Genomic DNA, 23,269 nt, shown 5'->3' with positions numbered 1-23,269 from the left:
AGAGCGAGGATAGACAGAGATTAGATAGAAGACAGATACAAGATGATAGGTAATTGACAGACAGAGGTTATGATAGAGAGACATGGTAAATAGACATGATAGACAGATTAGGTAGGTAGATGAAATAGATTTTATATAGGTAAATAAGTAGATAGATGATAGATTATACAGAGATGTATGTACATATACATGATAAATGATAGATAGGTAGGCAGATAGACAGATGCTATATATAGTAGATAGATATAGAAGACAGACAGATAGATATAGATGAGTGATGGCCAACCTTTTTTTCCTCACGTGCTGAAAGAGTGTGGGCGTGCACTATCGTGCATGCACAAGTGCCCACACCCATAATTGTATGCCTGGGGAGGCTTCTCCTGCCCCCCGGAGGCCGGATACGGCCTGTTTCCCAACTTCTGGCGGGCCCAGTAGGTTCATGTTTCACCCTCTCCAGGCTCCAAAGGCTTTCCTGAAGCCAGTGGAGGGTAAAAATACTCTCCCGCATCCCCCTGGAGGCTCTTTAGAAGCCAAAAACTCCCTCCCTGAGCCTCTGTGTGAGCCAAAAAACAGCTGGCCAGCACTCACATGCACATTTGAACTGAGCTAGGGCAACAGTTCACATGCCAGTAGTTATGGCTCTGCGTGCCACCCATGCCATAGGTTAAGCATCATTGATATAAATAGACAGATGATAGACACAGATAGAGATTAGATAAAACAGGTACAAGATAGATAGAGAGATGACAGAGATTAGAGAGAAGGCTAATAATAATAATAATAATAATAATAATAATAATAATAATAATAATAATAATAATTTATTAGATTTGTATGCCGCCCCTCTCTGAGGGCTCGATGACAAGATGATAGATAGATAGATAGATAGATAGATAGATAGATAGATAGATAGATAGATAGATAGATAGGTACATACATACATAGAGATAGAAGACAGACAGACAGGTGGATGGATGGATAGATAATGATAGATAGATGATAAGCAGGCAGGCAGACAGAGATTAGATAGAAGACAGGTACACGATAAGAGAGAGACAGACTAGGCAGATACTAAGCAATAGATAGAGAGAAGAGATGAGGTATAGATAGATCAGGTCGATCGATCAAGTCATCCCTGGTCAGATCGAGTAGAGAAACTTCCTATAGGCTTCAGCTGCGGAAGCAGAGCCTCCCAGTGCAGGGGCAGCCTACCCGAGGAGAGCGAAGGGGCTTGGCCCACGCGGCTTGCCGTCGCTGACATTCCTTTCCCCCTTCCCTCAGCCACACCCTCCTCTGGGGGGGGGCGCTTCACTCACCGTGAGTTTCGGAGATGACCGCGGAGCCTCCGCCTCAGCACGTCCTCGAAGCCGTGGATAAGGCGGCGGTAGCTGCCCACGCTACCATGGAGACACGGGAGCCTGGGCGTGGGCGGCCGCGGCCAGAAGCCGCCGCCGCCTCCCCCGCCGCCGTAGCAGCCGCCGCTGCTACCGCTGCTGTAGCACCGGCAGGCTCCTCCCGCCGCCGAACAGCCGCCGCTCCACGACCCGCAGAGCAACTTCCGGCCCCGCCTCCGGGACGCCGCCCGCCGCTCCCCCATTGGACGGTTTGAACCCCACGCCAAACGGCGCCCGCCCGCGCGCCCTCGTGACCGCTTCGGCTTCCGGCTGGCCCGCGCCTGCAGCCCCGCCGCCCGGCTGTTGCCCTTCCTTAGTCCCGCCCTCTGTTGCCGGGAGACGCCGCGCGGGGCGTCACAAGGCGCGTCCGAGGAAGGGGGAGAGACAGGACGCCGCGACGCCGTTGCCAGGGAAACGGAAAGGCGTGCGGGAAGGAGGGGGGGGGAAATAAAAACTGACAGGCCTCGGTTATTTAACGGCTCTGGGGAAAATCTGGAACTGGAATACGGCCGTAGGATTGGGAGAAATAAAAGTACATGTTTTCATTTCTGGGCTTGGTAGTTCCCATGGTCCCCTAATCGGCTCCATTAGAACAGATCAAAGGCTCACGGGGTAAACTGGGTCTGGATGCATCTGTTTGGATTGTATTCGGATTGGATTTCATTCATGCTGGGCCCTGAAGCGTCTCCTGCTTGGGCTGGGGTTAGACTAGATGACCCGCGAGGTACCAACTTTTAATAATAAAATAAAGAGTAAAAATAAAATATGGAACATGCTTTTTTAAAAGACCTGTTTTGACCATATTGTAAGCCCAACCCAGAATTTCTTTGGATGGCCAGATGGGCAGTATATGAATAAATAAAAATATATAACATTATATCTTCAGTATCAGATCCTTTCCATCCAGGACTTTAAATTGCTCTCAGCCTCTTTTTTTTGGCTTCACCAATATTAAACATAGAATTAAACCCGAAAAAGAAAAATGGAAGCTGGCCTTGGCAGTTCTTCATTATGGCTTTGCAGTAAAGGGTGAATTTAATCAGATTTACAACAAGATGTCGAGTCAAAAAGAGGCCTGTGAAAATATTTACTGACCCCCTCGCATCCTGGACATAAATTGTTTCAACTCCTACCCTCAAAACATCGCTACAGAGCACTGCACACCAAGACAACTAGACACAAGGTTTTTTTCCCAAACGCCATCACTCTGCTAAACGAATAATTCCCTCAACACTAAGTCTGCACTACTATTGCTAGTTTTTTCTCATCATTCCTATCACCCATTTCCTCCCACCTATGATTGTATGAGTGTAACTTGTTGCTTGTATCCTTAAGATTTTTATTAATGTTTCCTCATTGCTTATTTGACCCCTATGACAATCATTGTTGTACCTCCTGATTCTTGACAAATGTATATTTTCTTTTATGTGTACTGAGAGCATATGCACCAAAGTCAAATTCCTTGTGTGTCCAATCACACTTGGCCAATAAATAATTCTATTCTATATCTCTTTTGACCATATTGTAAACCCACCCAGAATTCCTTTGGATGGTGAGATGGACAGTATATGAATTTAATAAATAAAAAGATAACATTATATCTTTGGTATCAGATCCTTTCCATCCAGGGCTTTAAATTGCTCGCTGGGCCTTTATTTTTGGCTTTGTGCATGTTAAGCATGTAGAATTAAACCCATGGAAGCTGCTTTGCCAGTTCTTCATTAGGGCTTTATAAAGGTGAATTTAATCAGAATTACAATGTCTCTCTCAGCTCCTTTGGTGGTGCTGACAATGGACCTGTGCACAGCTTTAACTTCAAGCCTGATTGTGATGTTTTGAATTCGACATGGCAGGGAAACCCACTGTAGCCCCCAATTATGGTTTATGGCTTGTCATTTTTAAGTAAGGTTCAGTCAATAAACCCATATCATTGACAAGAGCTCTAACTTAGAGCCAAAGAAGCTTCTTGGATGAGAAGCAAAATCTCTTCAGAGAAAAAGTTGAGTTGAAAAAAGCCCCCCACATTTGGCCTAACATAAGATACTCCAGAATCCAATAACCATTTCTGAGGTACCAGGTTGAAAGGCCGCCCTTTTATATCAACCGTGAGGGTCCAACACCTTTCACCTTCAACCAATAGGAAGAGGCCTCAGGCAAACCACGTGGGTATTGGTCTTTCGGCGGGCCCAAGGACCAATAGTCTTGCCGGATAAGAGAGCCAATGGGGGAGAGAAGTCTGAAGCTGGGCCACCAATTAGGTTTAAGTGCTGGCTTGGCAGGGAGGAGGGGGGTTATTGGGGAGGGGAAGAGAGGGTATATAAAGGGGTCAGCTGCCAGCAGGAGCCACTTTGCCCCTCAGAAGAGCTGGAAGTCTGAAGAGGAAGGAAGGCTAGAAGACTCTGAAGACAGCAGAGGTAGAAAACCAGAAGGCTTAGAAGAGGACTTGGAGAAGAGGAAGTTCTTGAGTGGAAGGCCAAGAGGAGACTTGTGGGTCATCTGCAGCAATGCCAAGGAAGAAAGAAAAATGATACCACTAAATTCAGTCCCTGAGGAAAGGCAAGAAGTCACTATCAGCATTTAAGCTGCAGAAGTGCTAGACACTGAAAGGACCAGGGAGAAGTCCTTGGGAGGACCAGAGAGGGAACTCTGCACTAATTCAGCCCCTGGCTTGGTGCTGGAGTCCTTAGAATCAGGACAAGAGAGCGATGATCACTGGAGGACCAGAAGGAGAAACCTTTAAGAAACGTCATGTTTAAATTTAGGCTTGGAGCTGGAGTCCTAGAACATAGCTATAGAACATTGGCTATTAGGAGGACCAGAAGGAGAACTTTGCTTGGTGTAGAGCAGGGGTAGGCCAAAGTGGCTCTTCTATGACTTGTGGACTTCAACTCCCAGAATTCCTGAGCTAGCATGATTGGCTCAGGAATTCTGGGAGTTGAAGTCCACAAGTCATAAAAGAGCCACCTTTGCCTACCTTGGTGTAAGAGCAGTGATGGTGAATCTTTTTTTCCCCCTCGGTGCTGAAAGAGCATCCATGCACACTATTGTGCATGTATGAGTGCCCACACCCATAATTCAATGCCTGGAGAGGGTGAAAACAGCTTCCCTGGGCCTCTGGAGGCAAAAATAGCCTCCCAGAACCTCTGAGCCCAAAATCAGCTAGCTAGCACACACATGCACCTTGGAGCTAATATAGAGCAATGGCTCGTGTGCTAGCAGATATGGCTACATGTGCCACCTGTAGTACCTGTGCCATAGGTTTGTCATGCCTAATTGCCTCTGCCCACATTGCCCTGAACTCACCCAGTAAAACACTTGGGATTTTTTTTTTCCTAAGGAAGGAAAAACAATTTTAAAAGGGGATCATTTCTGGATCAGGCCAGGAGTTCACAAACTTGTATAAAAGGCTCTTTGTCATCATTTAGCGCTCCCGTAAAGCTCCTTATGGGATCTGGCTCCATACCTTATTTTAGGTATTTTCATAGCAATGTTTTGCAGTAGGAAAACCATACAGCAGCAAAAAAAACCCCATCATTTTATTGTAATTTTTTGCTCTCCTGAGCTGGAAGAACTTTATGAAGGTTTTGCCTCCTGAGCTGAACATCACACACCCAGTTTAGGGATCGTTTTTGCTTCAAAATCAAAGGTTTGAGAAATCTTTTATCTCACTATATTTCTCAAAAATAGTCTATATTTGTTATTTCATACACTAGGAAATCATTCATTTTACCCCAATTTACTTCTCAAATGTTATGCTTTGAGGCAGGGGATGGTTGAGCACAGGACGGTTTCATTAAATCCACCAATAGGAATTGTTCGGTTAGCAAATCCTTCTGATCAAAAATAGCATTTAATTTCATAAGAATCATTTTTAGTGGCCAAATCTTAAATAGGTCTATTCTCCTCTTCCAAAACACTTAAACAGAGCTATATCAACGTGGCATGTTATTTCATTCGTGAACAAGTTCCCTTGACTTTTCACAAGCCACGGTCAATAAATTTATAGGCTAAGAATAGTGCACAGGGATCAGACTTGAAGTATTCTGGCATTTGTACCAGAAACTCACTTTTTAAGCTTAGCTAAATCTTGAGTTTTTCCATAAAATTCTAAGGAAAGGGACTTATATCCTTTCCCCCAAATATCTACTGCCAATTTCTTATGTCAATCAGAATAGGAGCTGTTCCTCCCCCCCAAAAAACTATTGCACTCTTCAAAACTGTACAGTAATATCATTGTAAAAGCATCGTATGTGCCTATAATTGTCACCTATAAGCAACTTGGAGGCTTCTAAAAATAATAAAAATAAAAACCAAGGAATTGCAATTTGAAGAGAAAACCTGCCTCCAATGCAAGTCAATCCTGACTTGACAGGCATCCAAAAATATATAACCGTTAAAACCTAACACGAAAAACGAGCATTTCCTTTTTCTAAGCTGGTACTAAAATTAAATTCAGCCACCTCGCGAACGAGGCAGAGTTCAGGACAATTCAAAACGTTTTCTTGCCTGGAGTGAAAGCAGTTTCATAATATACATCCGAGCATTTTTTTCCTTCCATCCGGGCTTGAATTTCATGTTTTTCAAAGTGACCAGGAAGAGAGTTGGCTTTAACCACCAAAATCCATTGTCCAAAGAACACAGCCTCCTATTGGCGCTTCTAACCGCTAATCGAAATATTCGTATCTCCATTCTGCTGCTTTGGATTCTCCCCGTGACTTAGTTCTATTCCACTCCAATGCGCAGAACTACATTGCTTTTAAACCGAAACAGCTTTTTCTAGGCAAGGCAAAACCTTGATCACCCCACCCACCCAGCCCCAAGACTCAGCATCGTGTCAAGCTGGCTGCGTCTCCCTGCCCGATGGCATCCTCCACGCGTTGGTACCAAGGCTCGATCTTGGTATGCGCCATCATGTCGCCAAAAGCCTCCAGGCCTTCCATAACTCTTAGGACTCCGAAGACAGCCTGGGTGGCGGGAGGAAAAAAATATCAAGAAGAAAATCAGCAGTGAAGCATGGAACCGTTCTCGGAAAAGTAAAAAGGGCTTTCAAATGAAAAGAAGGACTAGGGACCGTGTGGGCACAGTCTTCCAGTATTGGAGGGGCTGCCCCAAAGAAGAGGGGGTCAATTTATTTCCCGAAACACCAGAAGGCAAGAAACTACGGAGGGAAACTAAACAAGGAGAGAAGCAACCTGGAATTCAGGACAAACCTCTGAATTTACAGGCAGGATTAGGGACAACGAGAAGGGAGGAGACCTTCCCGCTTCTTTGGCTGACGGCCGAAAAAGACCTCATGGTCCATCTAGTCTGCCCTTATACTATTTTTTGTATTTTATCTTAGGATGGATCTACAGTGATACCTCGTCTTACAAACGCCTCGTCATACAAACTTTTCGAGATACAAACCTGGGGTTTATGATTTTTTTGCCTCTTCTTACAAACTATTTTCACCTTACAAACCCACCGCCACCGCTGGGATGCCCCGCCTCCGGACTTCCGTTACCACCGAAGCACCCGTTTTTGCGCTGCTGGGATTCCCCTGAGGCTCCCCTCCATGGGAAACCCCACCTCCGGACTTCCGTGTTTTTGTGATGCTGCAGGGGAATCCCAGCAGCGCAAAAATGGGCACTTCACTGGCAACGGAAGTCCAGAGGTGGGGTTTCCCAGCGAGGGGAGCCTCAGTGAAATCGCAGCATCGCAAAAACACAGAAGTCCGGAGGTGGGGTTTCCCATGGAGGGGAGCCTCAGGGAAATCCCAGCAGTGCAAAAACAGGCGCTTCGGCTGGCAAAAGGGGTGAATTTTGGGCTTGCACGCATTAATCGCTTTTCCATTGATTCCTATGGGAAACATAGTTTTGTCTTACAAACTTTTCACCTTAAGAACCTCGTCCCGGAACCAATTAAGTTTGTAAGACAAGGTATCACTGTATGTGTTATCCCAGGCATGTTTAAATTCAGTTACTGTGGATTTACCAACCACGTCTGCTGGAAGTTTGTTCCAAGGATCTACTACTCTTTCACTAAAATAATATTTTCTCATGTTGCTTTTGATCTTTCCCCCAACTAACTTCAGATTGTGTCCCCTTGTTCTTGTGTTCACTTTCCTATTAAAAACACTTTTTAATAATAATAACAACAGAGTTGGAAGGGACCTTGGAGGTCTTCTAGTCCAACCCCCTGCTTAGGCAGGAAACCCTATACTACTTCTGACAGATGGCTATTCAACATCTGCTTAAAAACTTCCTGGGCAAAGAAAAGGACATATGTTCCGAAAGAGAGGAACCAGGCTCGCTGTTTGTGGGTGCCAAGAACCCCCCCTCCACCCTCCTGAGATGCCCTCAGCTTTAATCAGCCATGGCCTCAACCGTCTTACCAAATCGGCAAGGTTAGGGTGGTCTCCTCCCATAAACTTCCGGTGCTTGCCAACAGCCTTCAGCCAATCGTTGACCGCCTCGTACAAGTCTTCCCGGACATCGTCTCGCATGTGGTGCCTGGATCGAAAGCAAAGTTCCAGGTGAGAGATCCATTCTTCTAGCTACAAGTGTCCAACCTTAAGGCCCTGTGGACTTCATCTCCAGGAATCCCCCAGGCAGCATGGAAGGAAGGAACCAGCGTGGGAAGGACTGGGTTAGGGGCTATATTAAGGTATCCAACTTAGGCTACTTTTAAGACCTGTGGACTTCAACTCCCAGAATCCCCCAGGAAACATGGAAGGAAGGAAACATTTTGGGAAGGAACTGGGTTGGGGGCCATATTGGGGAGTCCAACCTTGGCCACTTTAAGGTCCATGGATTTCAACTCTCAAAATGGCTGGCTGCGGAATTCTGGGAGTTGAAGTCCACAGGTCTTCAAGCAGTCAAGTTAAGACCCTACTGCTCTGCAGGGTTATTGTGTCACAGAACACCTTCCCAGACTTCGACCTGGGCATGCAGAAGCATCTGGAGGCACCAACCTTAAATAAAAAATCTTTTTCTCCACCTTACTATAAAAGGTTACATTACATCAATGTAACCATTAATATAATGTCCGATGTCCATACTGCTCCCACCCTGCTGGTCTTCCGAAAAGCTACGAAGACCTGGCTTTGCCGGCTGGTCTGAGGGCCATCTTTCATGGCCAAATCGTATTGAGTGATATGTATGTTTTGATTGGATTGCTGAGTTGTGGGTTTTAACTGGGGTTATTGTTTTAATTTGAAATATTCCAATGGAATATTGGGTAACTTCTATGTTTCTGTGTAACGGTCTATCCTCCATACTAACTGTTCTGTCGAGGTCTCTGGTAGACTCCTCCCGAAAATTCAGATACAAATGTCTGACACACACACGTTTGAAAATTCAAAATAATGTTCTTTATACCGAAAATCCAAATGAACTAAGCCCTCTTTTTGTATAGCACAGAGCACTCGTCTCCAAACAAACTGGTAATTTGTACAAGTCCCTTATCAGTTCTGTGATACTTAGCTCGCAGCTGTGAGGCAATTCACAGTCCTTCTTCTTTCACAAAGTGAAACACACTTTGCTCTGGCTTAGTTTCAAAGCGGGGAAAAATCAGCACACAAAGGTCGAAGTCAGCAAGGCAGGCACAAAACACAACGATCAGATAATCCTCCACAATGGCCAAACCCACAGGCTGCTATTTATAGCAGCCTCACTAATTACCACAGCCCCACCCAACCACAGGTGGCCTCATTTTCTTTGATAATAATCTCTCAATTGTTGCTGCCTATGCATCGCTCTCCGCATGCGTGGCTGTATCATTAACTCTTGTTCTGAATCCAAGGAGGAGAGAGATAATTGATCTCCTTCTGAGCTGTCTGTCACGCTCTCCTCCTCCCTGTCACTCATGTCTTCTTGGTCAGAGGAGCCTTCATCAGCAGATTCCACTGGGGGCAAAACAGGCCTGCGGCATGTGGATGTCTCCCCCACATCCACAGTCCTTGGGGCAGGAGCTGGGCCAGAGCTAACCACAACACTAACCTACCCAGGCTTCATGCTCTGGGGAATCCAGAGCATGATACCATGGTCTTTCGAAACTGAAGGATGCCAATGCAGTATTATTTTAACTTATACTTAACTTCTTTTATTGTTAACTGTACTTTTTTATACTGTTGTAAGCCACCCTGAGTCCTTCGGGATTGGGCGGCATAGAAGTCAAATAAATAAATAAATAAATAAGTAAATACACAATCTCTTTTATCTAGATTGTAATACTATTTCAAAGATTTTTTATTTAGTGATTCAAGAATTGATGCTATTCTATAAAGTTAATATTTTTTTTAATTGAGGAGAGATAAGAGCATAGTTCCCTCTAAGCTGAGCAGTGAGCAATCGCTCACTTAAAAATCATCATCAACTCAGAGTTTTTCAAACCTGCCCAGAAGCCGAGAGGGAAAGAGTGAGAGGGAAGGGGAGAGAGAGGAAGAGAGAGAAACAGATAGAAAAAAGAGAGGAAGGAAAAGAGAAAGAAAAAGAATGGGAGTAAGGAAGAGAGAAAGAAAATCAAAATCTAGTTTGAAACTAGCTCAACTATTTAAGTGGCATTTTGATATTGATAGAGTTGCCCTATTATGAGCTCACTGTTATAGACACACAGTACAGTATTTTATTTTGAAATTCTCTGAGGCAAAACAGGGTGGGGTTTTTATTTGTTTGTTTGTTTATTTATTTAATATTTCTGTGCCGCCCAGTCCCGAAGGGACTGCCGCTCAGCCCCTATACTTTTCCCCCCACCCAAAAAAAATTAGAGGGAACACTGGATAAGAGCCTCCATTGAATAAGTAACAAGAAAAGAAAAGTTTTATATATGAATGATTATAACCATTACTATTGGGTTTGTAATTATGTGTTGTTTCATATTATGGTGGAGAATTTTTTTTAAAAAAATATACAGGAAGCACGCACCTTTTCTTCAACCTCTTGCTTACGAAAAACATGGCAGCCGCCCCCACGTATTTGGCGAAAAAACCTTCCACCAGCCCGAATTTTCCTTCTCGTACGATGTAATCGAAGGAGGCCAGGGCTTCACCGGGCGTGCGGTAAACATTGGGCGAGATCAAATGGACCAGCCGATCGTCCACCCACTTCCGCCATTTCATTTCTTCCCTGGAGGGAAAAAAACCAGGAAGACCCCCTTGGGTGGGTGAAGGGAGCAAGAAGAGAGAGAACCCCCCCCCCTCCAGTCTTTTCCAAAACCCTGCCTAACAAAAAAGGCTGAAAATTTGGGTGTGTCTTATACTCTTTCCAAGCTTTTCCCCCCCAGCCTTTTCAAGGATCTAACAATCTTGCTGGCTTTTTCATTGCTACTCTCTCCGAAGGTGTTTTTCTTCCCATCCCTAAATATTTGCAGGCTTTTTTCCACAGCTGCTCACTCTGAATATGGTTTTTTCCAGCCCTAACTTGGGGATAAAATAATGTGCTGAAGCTGACCAGACTAAGGACGCTAGCCAGATGAATTCCTGGGAGGTAGTTTTTTATTTATTTATTTATTTATTTATTTATTATTATTTATTTATTACTTAGATTTGTATGCCGCCCCTCTCCGAAGACTCGGGGCGGCTCACAACACGTGGAAACAAATCATAAATAATCTGACAATTTAAAATATTAAAGATTTAAAAAAGACCCCATATACTAACAGACATACACACAAGCATACCATACATAAATTAGACATGCCCAGGGGAAGATGTTTCAGTTTCCCCATGCCTGACGGCAAAGGTGGGTTTTAAGGAGTTTACGGAAGGCAGGAAGAGTAGGGGCAGTTCTAATCTCCGGGGGGAGTTGGTTCCAGAGGGCCGGTGCCGCCACAGAGAAGGCTCTTCCCCTGGGGCCCGCCAACCGACATTGTTTAGTTGACGGGACCCGGAGAAGGCCCACTCTGTGGGACCTAATCGGTCGCTGGGATTCGTGCGGCAGGAGGCGGTCTCGGAGATATTCTGGTCCAGTGCCATGAAGGGCTTTAAAGGTCATAACCAACACTTTGAATTGTGACCGGAAACTGATCGGCAGCCAATGCAGACTGCGGAGTGATGGTAAAACATGGGCATACCTAGGTAAGCCCATGACTGCTCTCGCAGCTGCATTCTGCACGATCTGAAGTTTCCGAACACTTTTCAAAGGTAGCCCTATGTAGAGAGCATTACAGTAGTCGAACTTCGAGGTGATGAGGGCATGAGTGACTGTGAGCAATGAGTCCCGGTCCAGATAGGGCCGCAACTGGTGCACCAGGCGAACCTGGGCAAACGCCCCCCTCGCCACAGCTGAGCGATGTTTTTCTAATGTGAGCTGTGGATCGAGGAGGACGCCCAAGTTGCGGACCCTCTCTGAGGGGGTCAATAATTCCCCCCCCCAGGGTGATGGACGGACAGATGGAGTTGTCCTTGGGAGGCAAAACCCACAGCCACTCCGTCTTATCCAGGTTGAGCTTGAGTCTGTTGACACCCATCCAGGCCCCAACAGCCTCCAGGCACCGGCACATCACTTCTATTTTCCCCTCTATTTTCATCCCCCAAAACTAAGATGTGTCTTGTTATTATTATTATTTATTAGATTTGTATGCCGCCCCTCTTTGAAGACTCGGGGCGGCTCACAACAATAATCAAAAACCATATAACATTGCAACAAATCTCATATTAAAAGAGAACAATATATAAAACCCCAACAATTTAAAACCCATGCAACACATACATACCAAAAACATAAAATATAAGAGCCTAGGGGAGATGTCTCAATTCCCCCATGCATGGCAATATAGGTGGGTCTTGAGTAATTTGCGAAACACAAGGAGGGTGGGAGCCGTTCTAATCTCCGGGGGGAGTTGATTCCAGAGGGCCGGGGCCGCCACAGAGAAGGCCCACCAAATGACACTGTTTGTTTGACGGGACCCGGAGAAGGCCAACTCTGTGGGACCTTATCGGTGGGACCTTATCTTATACTCCCGTGCATCTTATATTCTGAAAAATATGGTACCTTCCTTACTAGTTCAAAAGGGCATAATTTGCATTTTGCTCACACACTTCGCGCGCACCACCATTATATGTGCTTATACGTATGTGCAGAGGGTTAAAAAAAAGGCAACATCCAGATGGGTGGGTGGAGCCTTGCACTTCAACCGCTACTGGTTCTCTGAAAGACCGGCAGGTACACGCAAACTGGGCCAAACTGGTAGCTTTTGACCCCTGGGTTAGGGTTCCTCCGGATTTTTGCACCCTCCCTCTCTCCATAAATTCCATTTTTGCAAACTTCGCCCCCTGCCCCCAACCCTCCGAGCGAGACCCACTTACTTCCTTGCTTCCTCGGTAGGATAAACGCAGAGCGCTTCCTTGTTGTTCAGCATCAACCAATATTTGTTCCCAAACTCGGTCACTTCCTTCCCTTCAGTATTGGTGGCTTTTATGGAAGGGTAGTAAGAGGCAATTTCTTCCAAGCTCTTCCTAGAAAAGAGAATTACGTCCCAGTCAAAGCTGGCTCAATCCTTCTTTCATAATAACAGTTACGTTGTAAGCCGCCCAGAATCGCTGGATACGACATGGATCACTCCCTTTTAACGACCCTGTAATCCCCTGCGGATGGAATCTGGGCAACTGAATAAACTGAGTGTTTACTGGCCCATTGCTCTTCCTGTCGCCAATATGGAGTTTTATTCAGCAGATATATACAGTGTTCCCTCGATTTTCGCGGGTTCAAACTTCGCGAAAAGTCTATACCATGGTTTTTCAAAAATATTAATTAAAAAATACTTTGCGGGTTTTTTTCCCTATACCATGGTTTTCCCCACCCAATGACGTCATATGTCATCGCCAAACTTTCGTCCGCCTTTAATAAATATATATTTTTAATAAACTTTAATAAATAAACATGGTGAGTAATAATCTAAATGGTTGCTAAGGGAATGGGAAATGGTAATTTAGGGGTTTAAAGTGTTAAGGGATGGCTTGTGATACTGTTCATAACCAAAAATAGTGTATTTACTTCCGCATCTCTACTTTGCGGAAATTCGACTTTCGCGGGCGGTCTCGGAACGCATCCCCCGCGAAAAGCGAGGGAACACTGTATTCCCATTGTGCCCAGAGAGAGGAAATATCTGCCTCTACCTAGGATCAAACACACAGCCTCCCGATTGTGAGGTGTGATTGTGAGCTTCATCTCTAGGCCACCGCAGCATTCTAGGATCAACTCAGGTGGGGAATGAATTTCATAAGAATTATTAGAATACGTTATTTGGCCAAGGGTGATTAGACACACAAGGAATTTGCCTCCAGTACAGAAGCTCTCAGTGAAAATATTCAATTCAATTAAAAATTGAATTCAATTGAATATCAAATAAAAATATTACATAAATTTAATTGTTAAATGAAATGTTATTAAATTAAATTATATTGTTAAAATAATAAAATAAAATAAAAATAATATACTAAGATGATAAAGTAAAATACACTGCTCAAATATATAAAGGGAACCCTTAAACAACACAATATAACTCCAAGTAAATCAAACGTCTGTGAAATCAAACTGTCCACTTAGGAAACAACACTGATTGACCATCCATTTCACATACTGTTGTGCACATTCATCTTTGTACAGAACAAAGTATTCAATGAGAATATTTCATTCATTCAGATGTAGGATGGGTTCTTTGAGTGCTCCCTTTATTTATTTTTGAGCTGTGTATAATATAATATAAAATAAAATATAAAGTAAAATAAAGGAGCAAATTTGTCCAGAGACACCAGTTTATTTTATTTTAATTTATTATATTTCTTTGCCACCCATCTTCCCTACAAGATAACTCTGGGCAGGTTACAAATTAGCTTGAAATAGGTCTACACTAGTCTCCCTTTATTTCTTTGTTGGTGAAACATAAATTTAACGTGGAAACAAGTGAAAAGCAGTCAAAAGATTAAAACGAACCAACATTAAAATAGCATTAAAAGTGGCGCTGAACCCCATAAACCCAGATATGCAACCAGCTGAAGAGAAAAGAGGATTAATGGGCCAAAAAGTTTCCAAGTTTCACTGTTCTTTCACCACTTCCTGCAAACTTCTTATTTTCTGGAATACCAACTGCGAGGCCAGGAAACAGGTCTAAAGAGTTGCCAAAACTCCTTAAAACCTCTCAACGTGAAAAGACCTCAACTCATTCGACAGGAAAGAGAAGAAGAGGAGAAGAATGGAACAATGGAGTCTTAGGAGAGGGGCGGCATACAAATCTAATAAATTATTATTGTATATATTTATTTATTTTATTTATTAGACTCGGGGCGGCTCACAGCAGTAATCGAAAAACAATATACACTACAAATCTAATAATTAAAACTAAAAACCCATAATTTAAAAAACATGCACACAACATACCATACATAAACAATATAGGCCTGGGGAAGTTATCTCAGTTCCCCCATGCCTGACGACAGAGGTGGGTTTTAAGGAGTTTACGAAAGGCAAGGAGGGTGGGGGCGATTCTGATCTCTGGGGGGGTTGCTTCCAGAGAGTCGGGGCTGCCACAGAGAAGGCTCTTCCCCTGGGACCCGCCAAACGATATTGTTTAGTCGACGGGACCTGGAGAACGCCAACTCTGTGGGTCCTAACTGGTTGCTGGGATTCGTGCGGCAGAAGGCAGTCCTGGAGGTATTCTGGTCTGATGCCATGAAGGGCTTTATAGTTCATAACCAACACTTTGAATTGTGACCGGAAACTGATTGGCAACCAATGCAGACTGCGGAGTGTTGGTGTAACATGGGCATACTTAGGGAAGCCCATGGTTGCTCTCGCAGCTGCATTCTGCACGATCTGAAGTTTCCGAACACTTTTCAAAGGTAGCCCCATGTAGAGAGCGTTACAGTAGTCAAGCCTCGAGGTGATAAGGGCATGAGTGACTGTGAGCAGTGACTCCCGGTCCAAATAGGGTCGCAACTGATGCACCAGGCAAATCTGGGCGAACGCCCCCCTCGCCACAGCTGAAAGATATTTCTCTAATGTGAGCTGTGGATCGAGGAGGACGCCCAAGTTGCGAACCCTCTCTTAGGGGGTCAATGATTCTCCCCCCAGGGTAATGGACGAACAGATGGAATTGTCCTTGGGAGGCAAGACCCACAGCCACTCTGTCTTGTCTGGGTTGAGTTTGAGTTTGTTGACACCCATCCAGGCCCCAACAGCCTCCGGCACCGGCACATCACTTCCACTGCTATTATTATTATTATTAATTTTCTTCCTCTCCCTAAAACAAGAGTGTCCCCAAACTTGGCCAACTTTAAAGACTTGTGGGACTTTCAACTTCCAGAATTTTCCAAGCTATGCTGGCTGGAGGATTCTGGGAGTCAGTCCACAAGTCTTAAAAGTTGCCAAGTTTGAAGACCTCTGCCCTAAAGAAAGGCAGGAAAAAATTATATTTTACCTGGAGATCAGGTAGCTTTTGATGGTGCTGATGATCACAGAAGAATCGTTCAGTTGCTGGGGGAGACAAAAAAAAGAGAATTTCGAGAAAAATGACTTTTATATTATACACTACCTATTATAACTGCTGCAAGGACCACATACGTGCAACATTGGAAACAAAAAGGAACTCCAACCATACTAAAGCTCTTGATTAAAACCATGGAATATGCCGCAATGTCCAAATCGACCTTGGAATTACAAGATAGAAATGACACAGACTTCTACCAAGCCTGGGACAAGTGGTATAAATGGCTAAGACCAAAAAAAAAATTCTTACCAAAATTACACAATACATGTATAACATTTCAACAAATCAATCCTCATTGAAAGATAAAATACAAACAAATACAAACACTGTAACAAATAACTTATAAAGCCTGCATACAACAGTTAAAGACCAGAACTAACGACCCTCAATACAAAACGGAAATAAACTTTTTAAGATGGGAAATAATATCCCAAATACACCATTGAAACAGACACCGTAACCATCTGCGATACTAGCCAAATGGCTAGAAAGTCTCTCTTATTCCAATCTTCCCCCCGTATCCCTTTATCGCTTTATGCTTTCAATCATCCCTTCTCTCACTCTCCCCCCTTCTATCACCTATCCTATCTTTCTTCTCTTCGTTATCTCCCTTCTTTTTCTTTCTTTTTCTCTTTTTCACTCTCCCTTCTGCTTTTCTCTTGTCCTGCCGACCCTCCAACCCTCACCTTTCGGCCTCTGCCTCCCAGCAATTTGCCTCCTTGTGGCAACTAGCCTGATCAGCTTCAGCACAGCCTGATTTAGCATGAACAGCTGATTGGCGGTTGGGTTTGCCTCCTGGAATACCGCCGATCAGCTGTTCCAGATTGTGGGGATCGCCTTCGCACGATCCGTTTTTCAGCCTTCGCACGATCCGTTTTCGGCTTCTTCAATAGTAGTAGTAGTAGTAGTAGTAGTAGTTGTAGTAGTAGTAGTAATAATAATAATAATAATAATTATTATTATTATTATTATTATTATTATTATTATTATTTATTAGATTTGTATGCCGCCCCTCTCCGAAGACTCGGGGCGGCTCACAACAATAATAAAAACAATATAACAGTGAAACAAATCTAATATTAAAAGAAAAGATATATAAAACCCCAGCAATTAAAACCATACAACACATACATACCAAATATAAAATATAAAAGCCTGGGGGAGATGTCTTAGTTCCCCCATGCCTGGCGATATAGGTGGGTCTTGAGTAATTTGTGAAAGACAAGGAGGATGAGGGCCGTTCTAATCTCCGGGGGGAGTTGATTCCAGAGGGCCGGGGCCGCCACAGAGAAGGCTCTTTCCCTGGGGCCCGCCAAATGACATTGTTTGGTCGACGGGACCCGGAGAAGGCCAATTCTGTGGGACCTTATCGGCCGCTGGGATTCGTGCGGTAGAAGGCGGTTCCGGAGGTATTCTGGTCCAATGCCATGTAGGGCTTTAAAGATCATTACCAACACTTTGAATTGTGACCGGAAACTGATCGGCAGCCAGTGCAGGCCACGGAGTGTTGTAGAAACGTGGGCGAATCTGGGAAGCCCCATGGTGGATCTCGCAGCCGCATTCTGCATGATCTGAAGTTTCCGAACACTTTTCAAAGGTAGCCCCACGTAGAGAGCGTTTTTGACGCCCCACTCTTACTCTCCACATGGTCCATTCTTGGCCCCCATATATCCCGTTTTAGGCCCATTCCAGGTGACGAGGATCACTGTTACCTCTTTGCTGCTAGGAGGCAAATTGCTAGGAAGCGGAAGGAGGCTTGTTCCTCCCTTATTTTCCTTCCCATAGAAACATAGAAGACTGACGGCAGAAAAAGACCTCATGGTCCATCTAGTCTGCCCTTATACTATTTCCTGTATTTTATCTTACAATGGATATATGTTTATCTCAGGTATGTTTAAATTCAGTTACTGTGGATTTATCAACCACGTCTGCTGGAAGTTTGTTCCAAAGATCTACTACTCTTTCAGTGAAATAATATTTTCTCACGTTGCTTTTGATCTTTCCCCCAACTAACTTCAGATTGTGTCCCCTTGTTCTTGTGTTCACTTTCCTATTAAAAACACTTCCCTCCTGAACCTTATTTAACCCTTTAACATATTTAAACGTTTTGATCATGTCCCCCCTTTTCCTTCTGTCCTCCAGACTATACAGATTGAGTTCATGAAGTCTTTCCTGATACGTTTTATGCTTAAGACCTTCCACCATTCTTGTAGCCCGTCTTTGGATCCGTTCCATTTTGTCAATATCTTTTTGTAGGTGAGGTCTCCAGAACTGAACACAGTATTCCAAATGTGGTCTCACCAGCGCTCTATATAAGGGGATCACAATCTCCCTCTTCCTGCTTGTTATACCTCTAGCTATGCAGCCAAGCATCCTATTTGCTTTTCCTACCGCCCGACCACACTGCTCACCCATTTTGAGACTGTCGGAAATCACTACCCCTAAATCCTTCTCTTCTGAAGTTTTTGCTAACACAGAACTGCCAATGCAATACTCAGATTGAGGATTCCCAAAAGCTAGATTCTTCTTATAGTCTGAAAAAGGGCAGCCCGCCCCACACACACAATACATTTGCCTCTGTCGGGTAGGTGGGCGGTGGGAGAAGAAACTAAAATCGATACTGTAATCATATTTATTCAAACTATGTAAAATTGGAAGCCAAATCAAATCAGGGAGAAGTAAATAAATACAACATAGACAAAGCAGTCCCTTGTTTTGGCCAACTTGGAAACTCACCAGACCACTCTCCATATCGATGAGGAGAATGGGGACTTTTCTATAGGAGGAAAATTTGATTTCTTTCCGCATGACCGGATTCACCTCCACAATGTCATATGGCAGCCGGTGATAATCCAGGAAAGCTCGGACTTTGCTGCAGAACGGACAGGTTTTATACTGGTAGAGCGTCAAATGGAGATGGCTGTCCGGCAGGATCTAGAAAGGAATTCAAGATCTAACCAGCTTCGGGCTATTTGCTGGCAATTACTTTCCGGGAATAAAACAGATAAACCAGGGAAAACACAAACACACACAGAGGGAGGGACAGAGAAAGAGAGAGGGAGAGAGACACAGAGAAAGAGAGGGAAAAAGAGAAACAAAGAGAGACAGAGCGGGAGGGAGAGAGAGAAAGAGAGATAGAGGGAGAGAAAGAAGGGGAGAGAGAAAGAGACAAAGAGGGAGAGGGAGAAAGAGAGAGAAAGAGGGAGGGAGGGAGAAAAGGAGAGGAAGAGGGCAGAGAGGGATGCTCCTTCCCTATTCCAACCTAAAAAACCCTTTTGACAACTTCTCTGTTTTTGCAAAATGCTGCAAAGGCTGCTTAGCTGGCATGCAAAGAGTTTCTTGCTACGACCATTTAAAGCTCTGTGGACTTCAACTCCCAGAATTCATCCACCCGTCTGCCTGCCTGGGGAATTCTGGGAGTTGAAGTCCAGGCAGCTTTAAAGGGACCGCTCTGAGAGTGAACCCTTGTGGCAAAGCTAAGGGGAAAAAATTAAATTAAATTAAAATTCAAACGGTACCTTAGGGGCGATTGCTTTTTTTTTTTTTGAGGGGTTATCCTGAGGTTGCAAGGTTAACCCCGCAATTCTCCCTCTTCCCAAGTACCTAGCCCCCCCCCCCCGATGCGCCCCATGGGAGTTGCAATCCCCCAGATAGGTAAGGTTTGCACATCTGGCATCCCCTCCTTCCTCTTCCTCGCTTCTTACCCCGTCCCGGTGCTGTTGGGCCAGCTGTTCCTGGGCTCGGAAGCGGCGGTGCAGAGTCCGGCCGGTGCCCACCGCGGCCCCCAGGGCGAAGGCGGCCCCCAATAAGACCCTGGAGGGAGGCCAGCTCCAGCCTCTCCCAGGGCCGCCGGAGGAGGAGGAGGAGGAGAAGAAGCCGGCCCGGGGCGGCCGCCACGCGCTTCTCCCCAGGCCGGCCCAGCCGTTGCATGCAACCCGCGCCAACGCCATCTTCGCCTTTTGCGAAATCGGAGGCGGGCGGGCGCCAGGGGAAACCCTGCCGGGGTGGGTGGGTAAGGCGGGCGGCTTTGCAACGAGCGTAACCTCCGGGGCGGTGAACCAATCCCTTTCCCCCCCGCCAGATGCACGCGGCTTGGGGTTTGCATCCTGACACGCGTTTGCATGCCGACACGCGTTTGCATCCTGACGTTCTTGCTCCGGAGGGATCGATCCTTTGCTCCCGGTTTTATTTTTATTTTTATTACTTCGGTGTATTGCGAAGCCTGCTCTGCAAATAGCCCCCTCCCTTCGCTCAAGCGACGCTTCCCCGTTTTGCACGGGTGTGCGGTCTGTGTGAATGCGGCCTGCTTGCGGGATTGAGGCTTGCACCGAGGCCGAGTGAGCGGGTTGACAAGGAGGAGGCCTCGAAGGAAGAAAAGCCCGCCTCCCCCCCTCGATTTTGCCCTTTCTGGGAAAATAAAATGATTGCCAAAAATATATATATATTATTTTTATTCTTCCCTCTGCAGCGTAGATGTAAATCGCCTCTCCCGCCCGCCTCCCTTTCAGACCGGCGGCCTGCCTAGGAACCATAAACTTTAACGCAAACGAAAGGCGGGGTTTCTTAAAGGCGCAGGCACTGACCTTCGGAGGTCAGTTGCTATTCTAATCTCACCGCCCCTTTAAAAAAAGGTCATTGATGATCATTCATTTCAAAGGGGGAAGGGGAATAAATATTTTGTTTGCTGGGTGCTTCCTCCCTCAATTAACTCCCCCTTTCCCTCCCCCAATTAAAATCCATTCATTCTTCTGCATCATCAATGATTATGCATGCAATTGAAGCAATGCTGCATGAAATGCTGAATCAGTGAATCAATTTGGCCTTAAAGGCAGCCATGCCTTAATTGCATTAATTTATAATCCAATCCTATTATTGGATTAAATAGGCACGATTAGTAATATCTAGGGTGGTTTGAAAAAAAAAACAACCCTGGGCCCAGGGGGCGTGGTCTGAATCCAGGAAATAGGGGCGTGACCCGGCATGGTCTCCGCGTTCCATCCGGTGGGCGGGGCTTAGCTGGCGCTTTGCCAAGCCGGGATGTCAGGGCCGAACGGGGAGCCGCAGCCCCATCTGGGGAGGGGCGGCGAGGAAGAGGAGGAGGAGGGGGGCTTCGGGGAGGCAGGTAAGCTTGAGATCCCTGTGCAAGGGAAGGAGATCCCCCAGTGGATCCTTCTCTGGGGGGGGATTGTCCTTTGCTTTCTTCTCCCCCCACCCAGGATGGCTGGGGATCAAGCCGTAGGCGAGGGGGCTGTTTTGGGAAGGAGCCTTGGGAGGGAAATCGTATGGTGATCCTTACAGATAAAAAACCAGTAGATCCAGGTGACCAGCCGGGAAAGCATCTCTGATCCATCTTTTTTTCTGCCAGATGGGCGGCCATATAAAATAGGATTATCCAGCTTCGGGCTATTTGCTGGCAATGTTCCCAGCTCTTACTGGCTTGCAAGCTTTTTCATTGTTACTCTCTCCAAATAAAGTTTTTTTTAAAAGCCCAAACCAGGGGATAAAATAAAGTGCTGAAACTGACCAGACCAAGGATGCTAGCCAGATGCTCAACAGATATTTTTCTCCCCCAAAACTAAGGTGCATCTTTTTACTATTTATTTATTTATTTGATTTGATTTGTATGCCGCCCCTCTCCGTAGACTTATGGCAGCTCACAACATACAATAGAAAAATTTGCAACAAATCTAATAAATTTTTTAAAAATTAAAGAACCCCATTATTAAACCACACATTCACACAGACATATCATACATAAATTGTATAGGCCCGGGGAAGGGGGGAATGCCTCAATTCCCCCCATGCCTGACGGCAGAGGTGAGTTTTAAGGAGTTTACGGAAGGCAAGGAGGGTGGGGGCAGTTCTAATCTCCGGGGGGAGCTGGTTCCAGAGAGTCGGGGTCGCCACAGAGAAGGCTCTTCCCCTCCGATGCGTCTTATACTCCGAAAAATACAGAATTTGAAAGCACTTAATTTTTGCCTTCCCTCCCGAAACAGAATACGCTGCCATCAACCTCATGCTGGACCAGATCAATTCTTGCCTGGATCATTTGGAGGAGAAAAACGATCACCTGAACACCCAGCTGAAGGAGCTGCTGGAATCGAACCGGCAAACTCGTCTGGAGTTTCAACAGCAGCAGCAACAGCCAAGCCAGGATGGGAAACCTGGGAAAGCCCAGCCAGATTCTTAAAAAGGGTCAAAAACCCAATTTTTGAGACTTTTTTTTTTTTTTTAAAGGTTGTAGCTTTCTGGCCGATGATGAGGTTAGCAGGTCACACAGCGCTGGCAGATTCTCTTAAATCCGGCTTTAGAAAAAATAATCCCAGAATCACATGGTTGAGAATTGGGAGATTCTCTCTACTGCAAATCTTGTGTTTCTAAGCAAGATGTAAAATAAATAATAAATAAATGGGCACGGTTGTGAGAATTGTCACAAGGAGAGGTAACGGAGTGCGTTATGTTTGATTTAAATTTCATTTAGTGACCAGTTTTAAGTTATGGCACTGGTAAAAAAAAAACATCCCGATGCGACTAAGGGCTGCAAAAATGTTTACTACTGTACTGTAGGCGTGGCTTATTTTGGGGGTGTGGCTTGCCAGCCATGTGGCCAGGTGGGAGTGGCTTGATGGTCATGTGACTGGCGGGTAGCTAAAGGTCATGTGACTGGCTTAAAGGTGACCAACTTGATGTCACTCACATCAAGGGTTAGGGTTTGGGTGCCTGGCCTCTCCTTGCCTCGAAGAGAGACAATTTCCCTCTAAATAAAATATAATATTTAATTCTATGTATATATGCCATATGTGTACAAACATATTACACACAGGCATACAAAAATAGACATTATCTACTATATAAACTGTATGTGTATGTACACAAACACACGCATGCACAGCTCTTCTAAAATTAGTTTGGCTTAGTTTAAACCAGAATAAGTCTGATTGATAAGACCAAAATTCAGGGGCAAAACAAGCTAAGTTTCATGGCTTACCGCTCCCAGCTGAGCCTGTTGCACAAACCCTGGAAAATATTTTCTTGCAATTAACTTAGATCATCAGCCGAACCTGGTCATTGATCATTAAACAATGGAACAGTGTACAAGATGTCTCAGATTTTTCATCGTGTTTTAAAGTTCTTCTTCCTCTCTTTTTCTTTCTTTTTCTCTGTCTCCTTTCCATTTTTTCTTTTCTTTCCTCTTTCTTTTCTTCCTTCCTTCCTTTTTTCTTTCCCTTTCTTCCTTTCCTTTCCTTTCCCTTCTTTTTCTTTCTCTCTTCTTTCCTTTCTTACCTTTTTTTCCTTTCCCTTCCCTCCTTCCTTTCCCCTTTCTTCTTTCCTTTCTTTTCATCTTATTCTCTTTCTCCTTTACTTCCTTCTCTCTCTCTCTTTCTTTCAAAAGATTACGGTACCGTAAGCCC

The 23,269-nt window shown here is 44.9% G+C and overlaps 3 protein-coding genes across 14 annotated transcripts in view; 1 reads left to right on the top strand and 2 right to left on the bottom strand.

Annotated features, from left to right (window-relative positions):
- The window catches only part of ODF2 (outer dense fiber of sperm tails 2), a 46,116-nt gene extending 44,424 nt beyond the window's left edge, over positions 1 to 1,692 (bottom strand). For 4 of the 12 annotated variants that reach the window (XM_070758780.1, XM_070758779.1, XM_070758781.1 and 1 more), the window contains exon 1: positions 1,317 to 1,636. In XM_070758780.1, coding sequence (XP_070614881.1) covers positions 1,317 to 1,597 — 281 coding nt within the window. In that variant the 5' untranslated portion in view covers positions 1,598 to 1,636. Of the gene's footprint in view, positions 1 to 1,316 lie in introns of all 12 variants that reach the window. The other 8 variants (XR_011559692.1, XM_070758778.1, XM_070758784.1 and 5 more) reach the window with 6 other exon arrangements.
- A 3,220-nt stretch (positions 1,693 to 4,912) lies between these two features.
- PTGES2 (prostaglandin E synthase 2) lies at positions 4,913 to 19,931 on the bottom strand. Its single transcript, XM_070758814.1, has 7 exons — positions 19,562 to 19,931; positions 18,594 to 18,791; positions 15,789 to 15,844; positions 12,679 to 12,828; positions 10,298 to 10,498; positions 7,768 to 7,885; positions 4,913 to 6,358 (listed from the first exon to the last, which is right to left on the bottom strand). Exons 1-7 carry the CDS (start codon positions 19,805 to 19,807, stop codon positions 6,218 to 6,220), a joined length of 1,110 nt encoding a protein of 369 aa, XP_070614915.1. The 5' UTR covers positions 19,808 to 19,931; the 3' UTR covers positions 4,913 to 6,217.
- Positions 19,932 to 20,848: 917 nt separating this feature from the next.
- BBLN (bublin coiled coil protein) lies at positions 20,849 to 22,950 on the top strand. Its single transcript, XM_070758839.1, has 2 exons — positions 20,849 to 20,979; positions 21,854 to 22,950. The coding sequence occupies exons 1-2, from the start codon at positions 20,895 to 20,897 to the stop codon at positions 22,045 to 22,047; spliced, it is 279 nt and encodes a 92-aa protein (XP_070614940.1). The 5' UTR covers positions 20,849 to 20,894; the 3' UTR covers positions 22,048 to 22,950.
- The last annotated feature ends 319 nt before the right edge of the window (positions 22,951 to 23,269 follow it).

Source organism: Erythrolamprus reginae, chromosome 8 (genome assembly GCF_031021105.1).
Source record: "Erythrolamprus reginae isolate rEryReg1 chromosome 8, rEryReg1.hap1, whole genome shotgun sequence".
NCBI classification, from domain to species: domain Eukaryota; kingdom Metazoa; phylum Chordata; class Lepidosauria; order Squamata; family Dipsadidae; genus Erythrolamprus; species Erythrolamprus reginae.
Note: the sequence above shows the minus strand (reverse complement) of the source record. Positions and strands in the feature narration are given on the sequence as shown.

Coding starts and splice junctions, on each gene's coding strand:
- BBLN (XM_070758839.1), top strand. CDS start 20,895: ATGTCAGGGCCGAACGGGGAGCCGCAGCCCCATCTGGGGAGGGGCGGC. Junction 20,980..21,853: donor GGGGGGCTTCGGGGAGGCAG/GTAAGCTTGAGA, acceptor CTCCCGAAACAG/AATACGCTGCCATCAACCTC.
- PTGES2 (XM_070758814.1), bottom strand. CDS start 19,807: ATGGCGTTGGCGCGGGTTGCATGCAACGGCTGGGCCGGCCTGGGGAGA. Junction 18,792..19,561: donor CCCAACAGCACCGGGACGGG/GTAAGAAGCGAG, acceptor ATTCCTTTCTAG/ATCCTGCCGGACAGCCATCT. Junction 12,829..15,788: donor AAAAGCTACCTGATCTCCAG/GTAAAATATAAT, acceptor TCTCTTTTCTAG/GAAGAGCTTGGAAGAAATTG.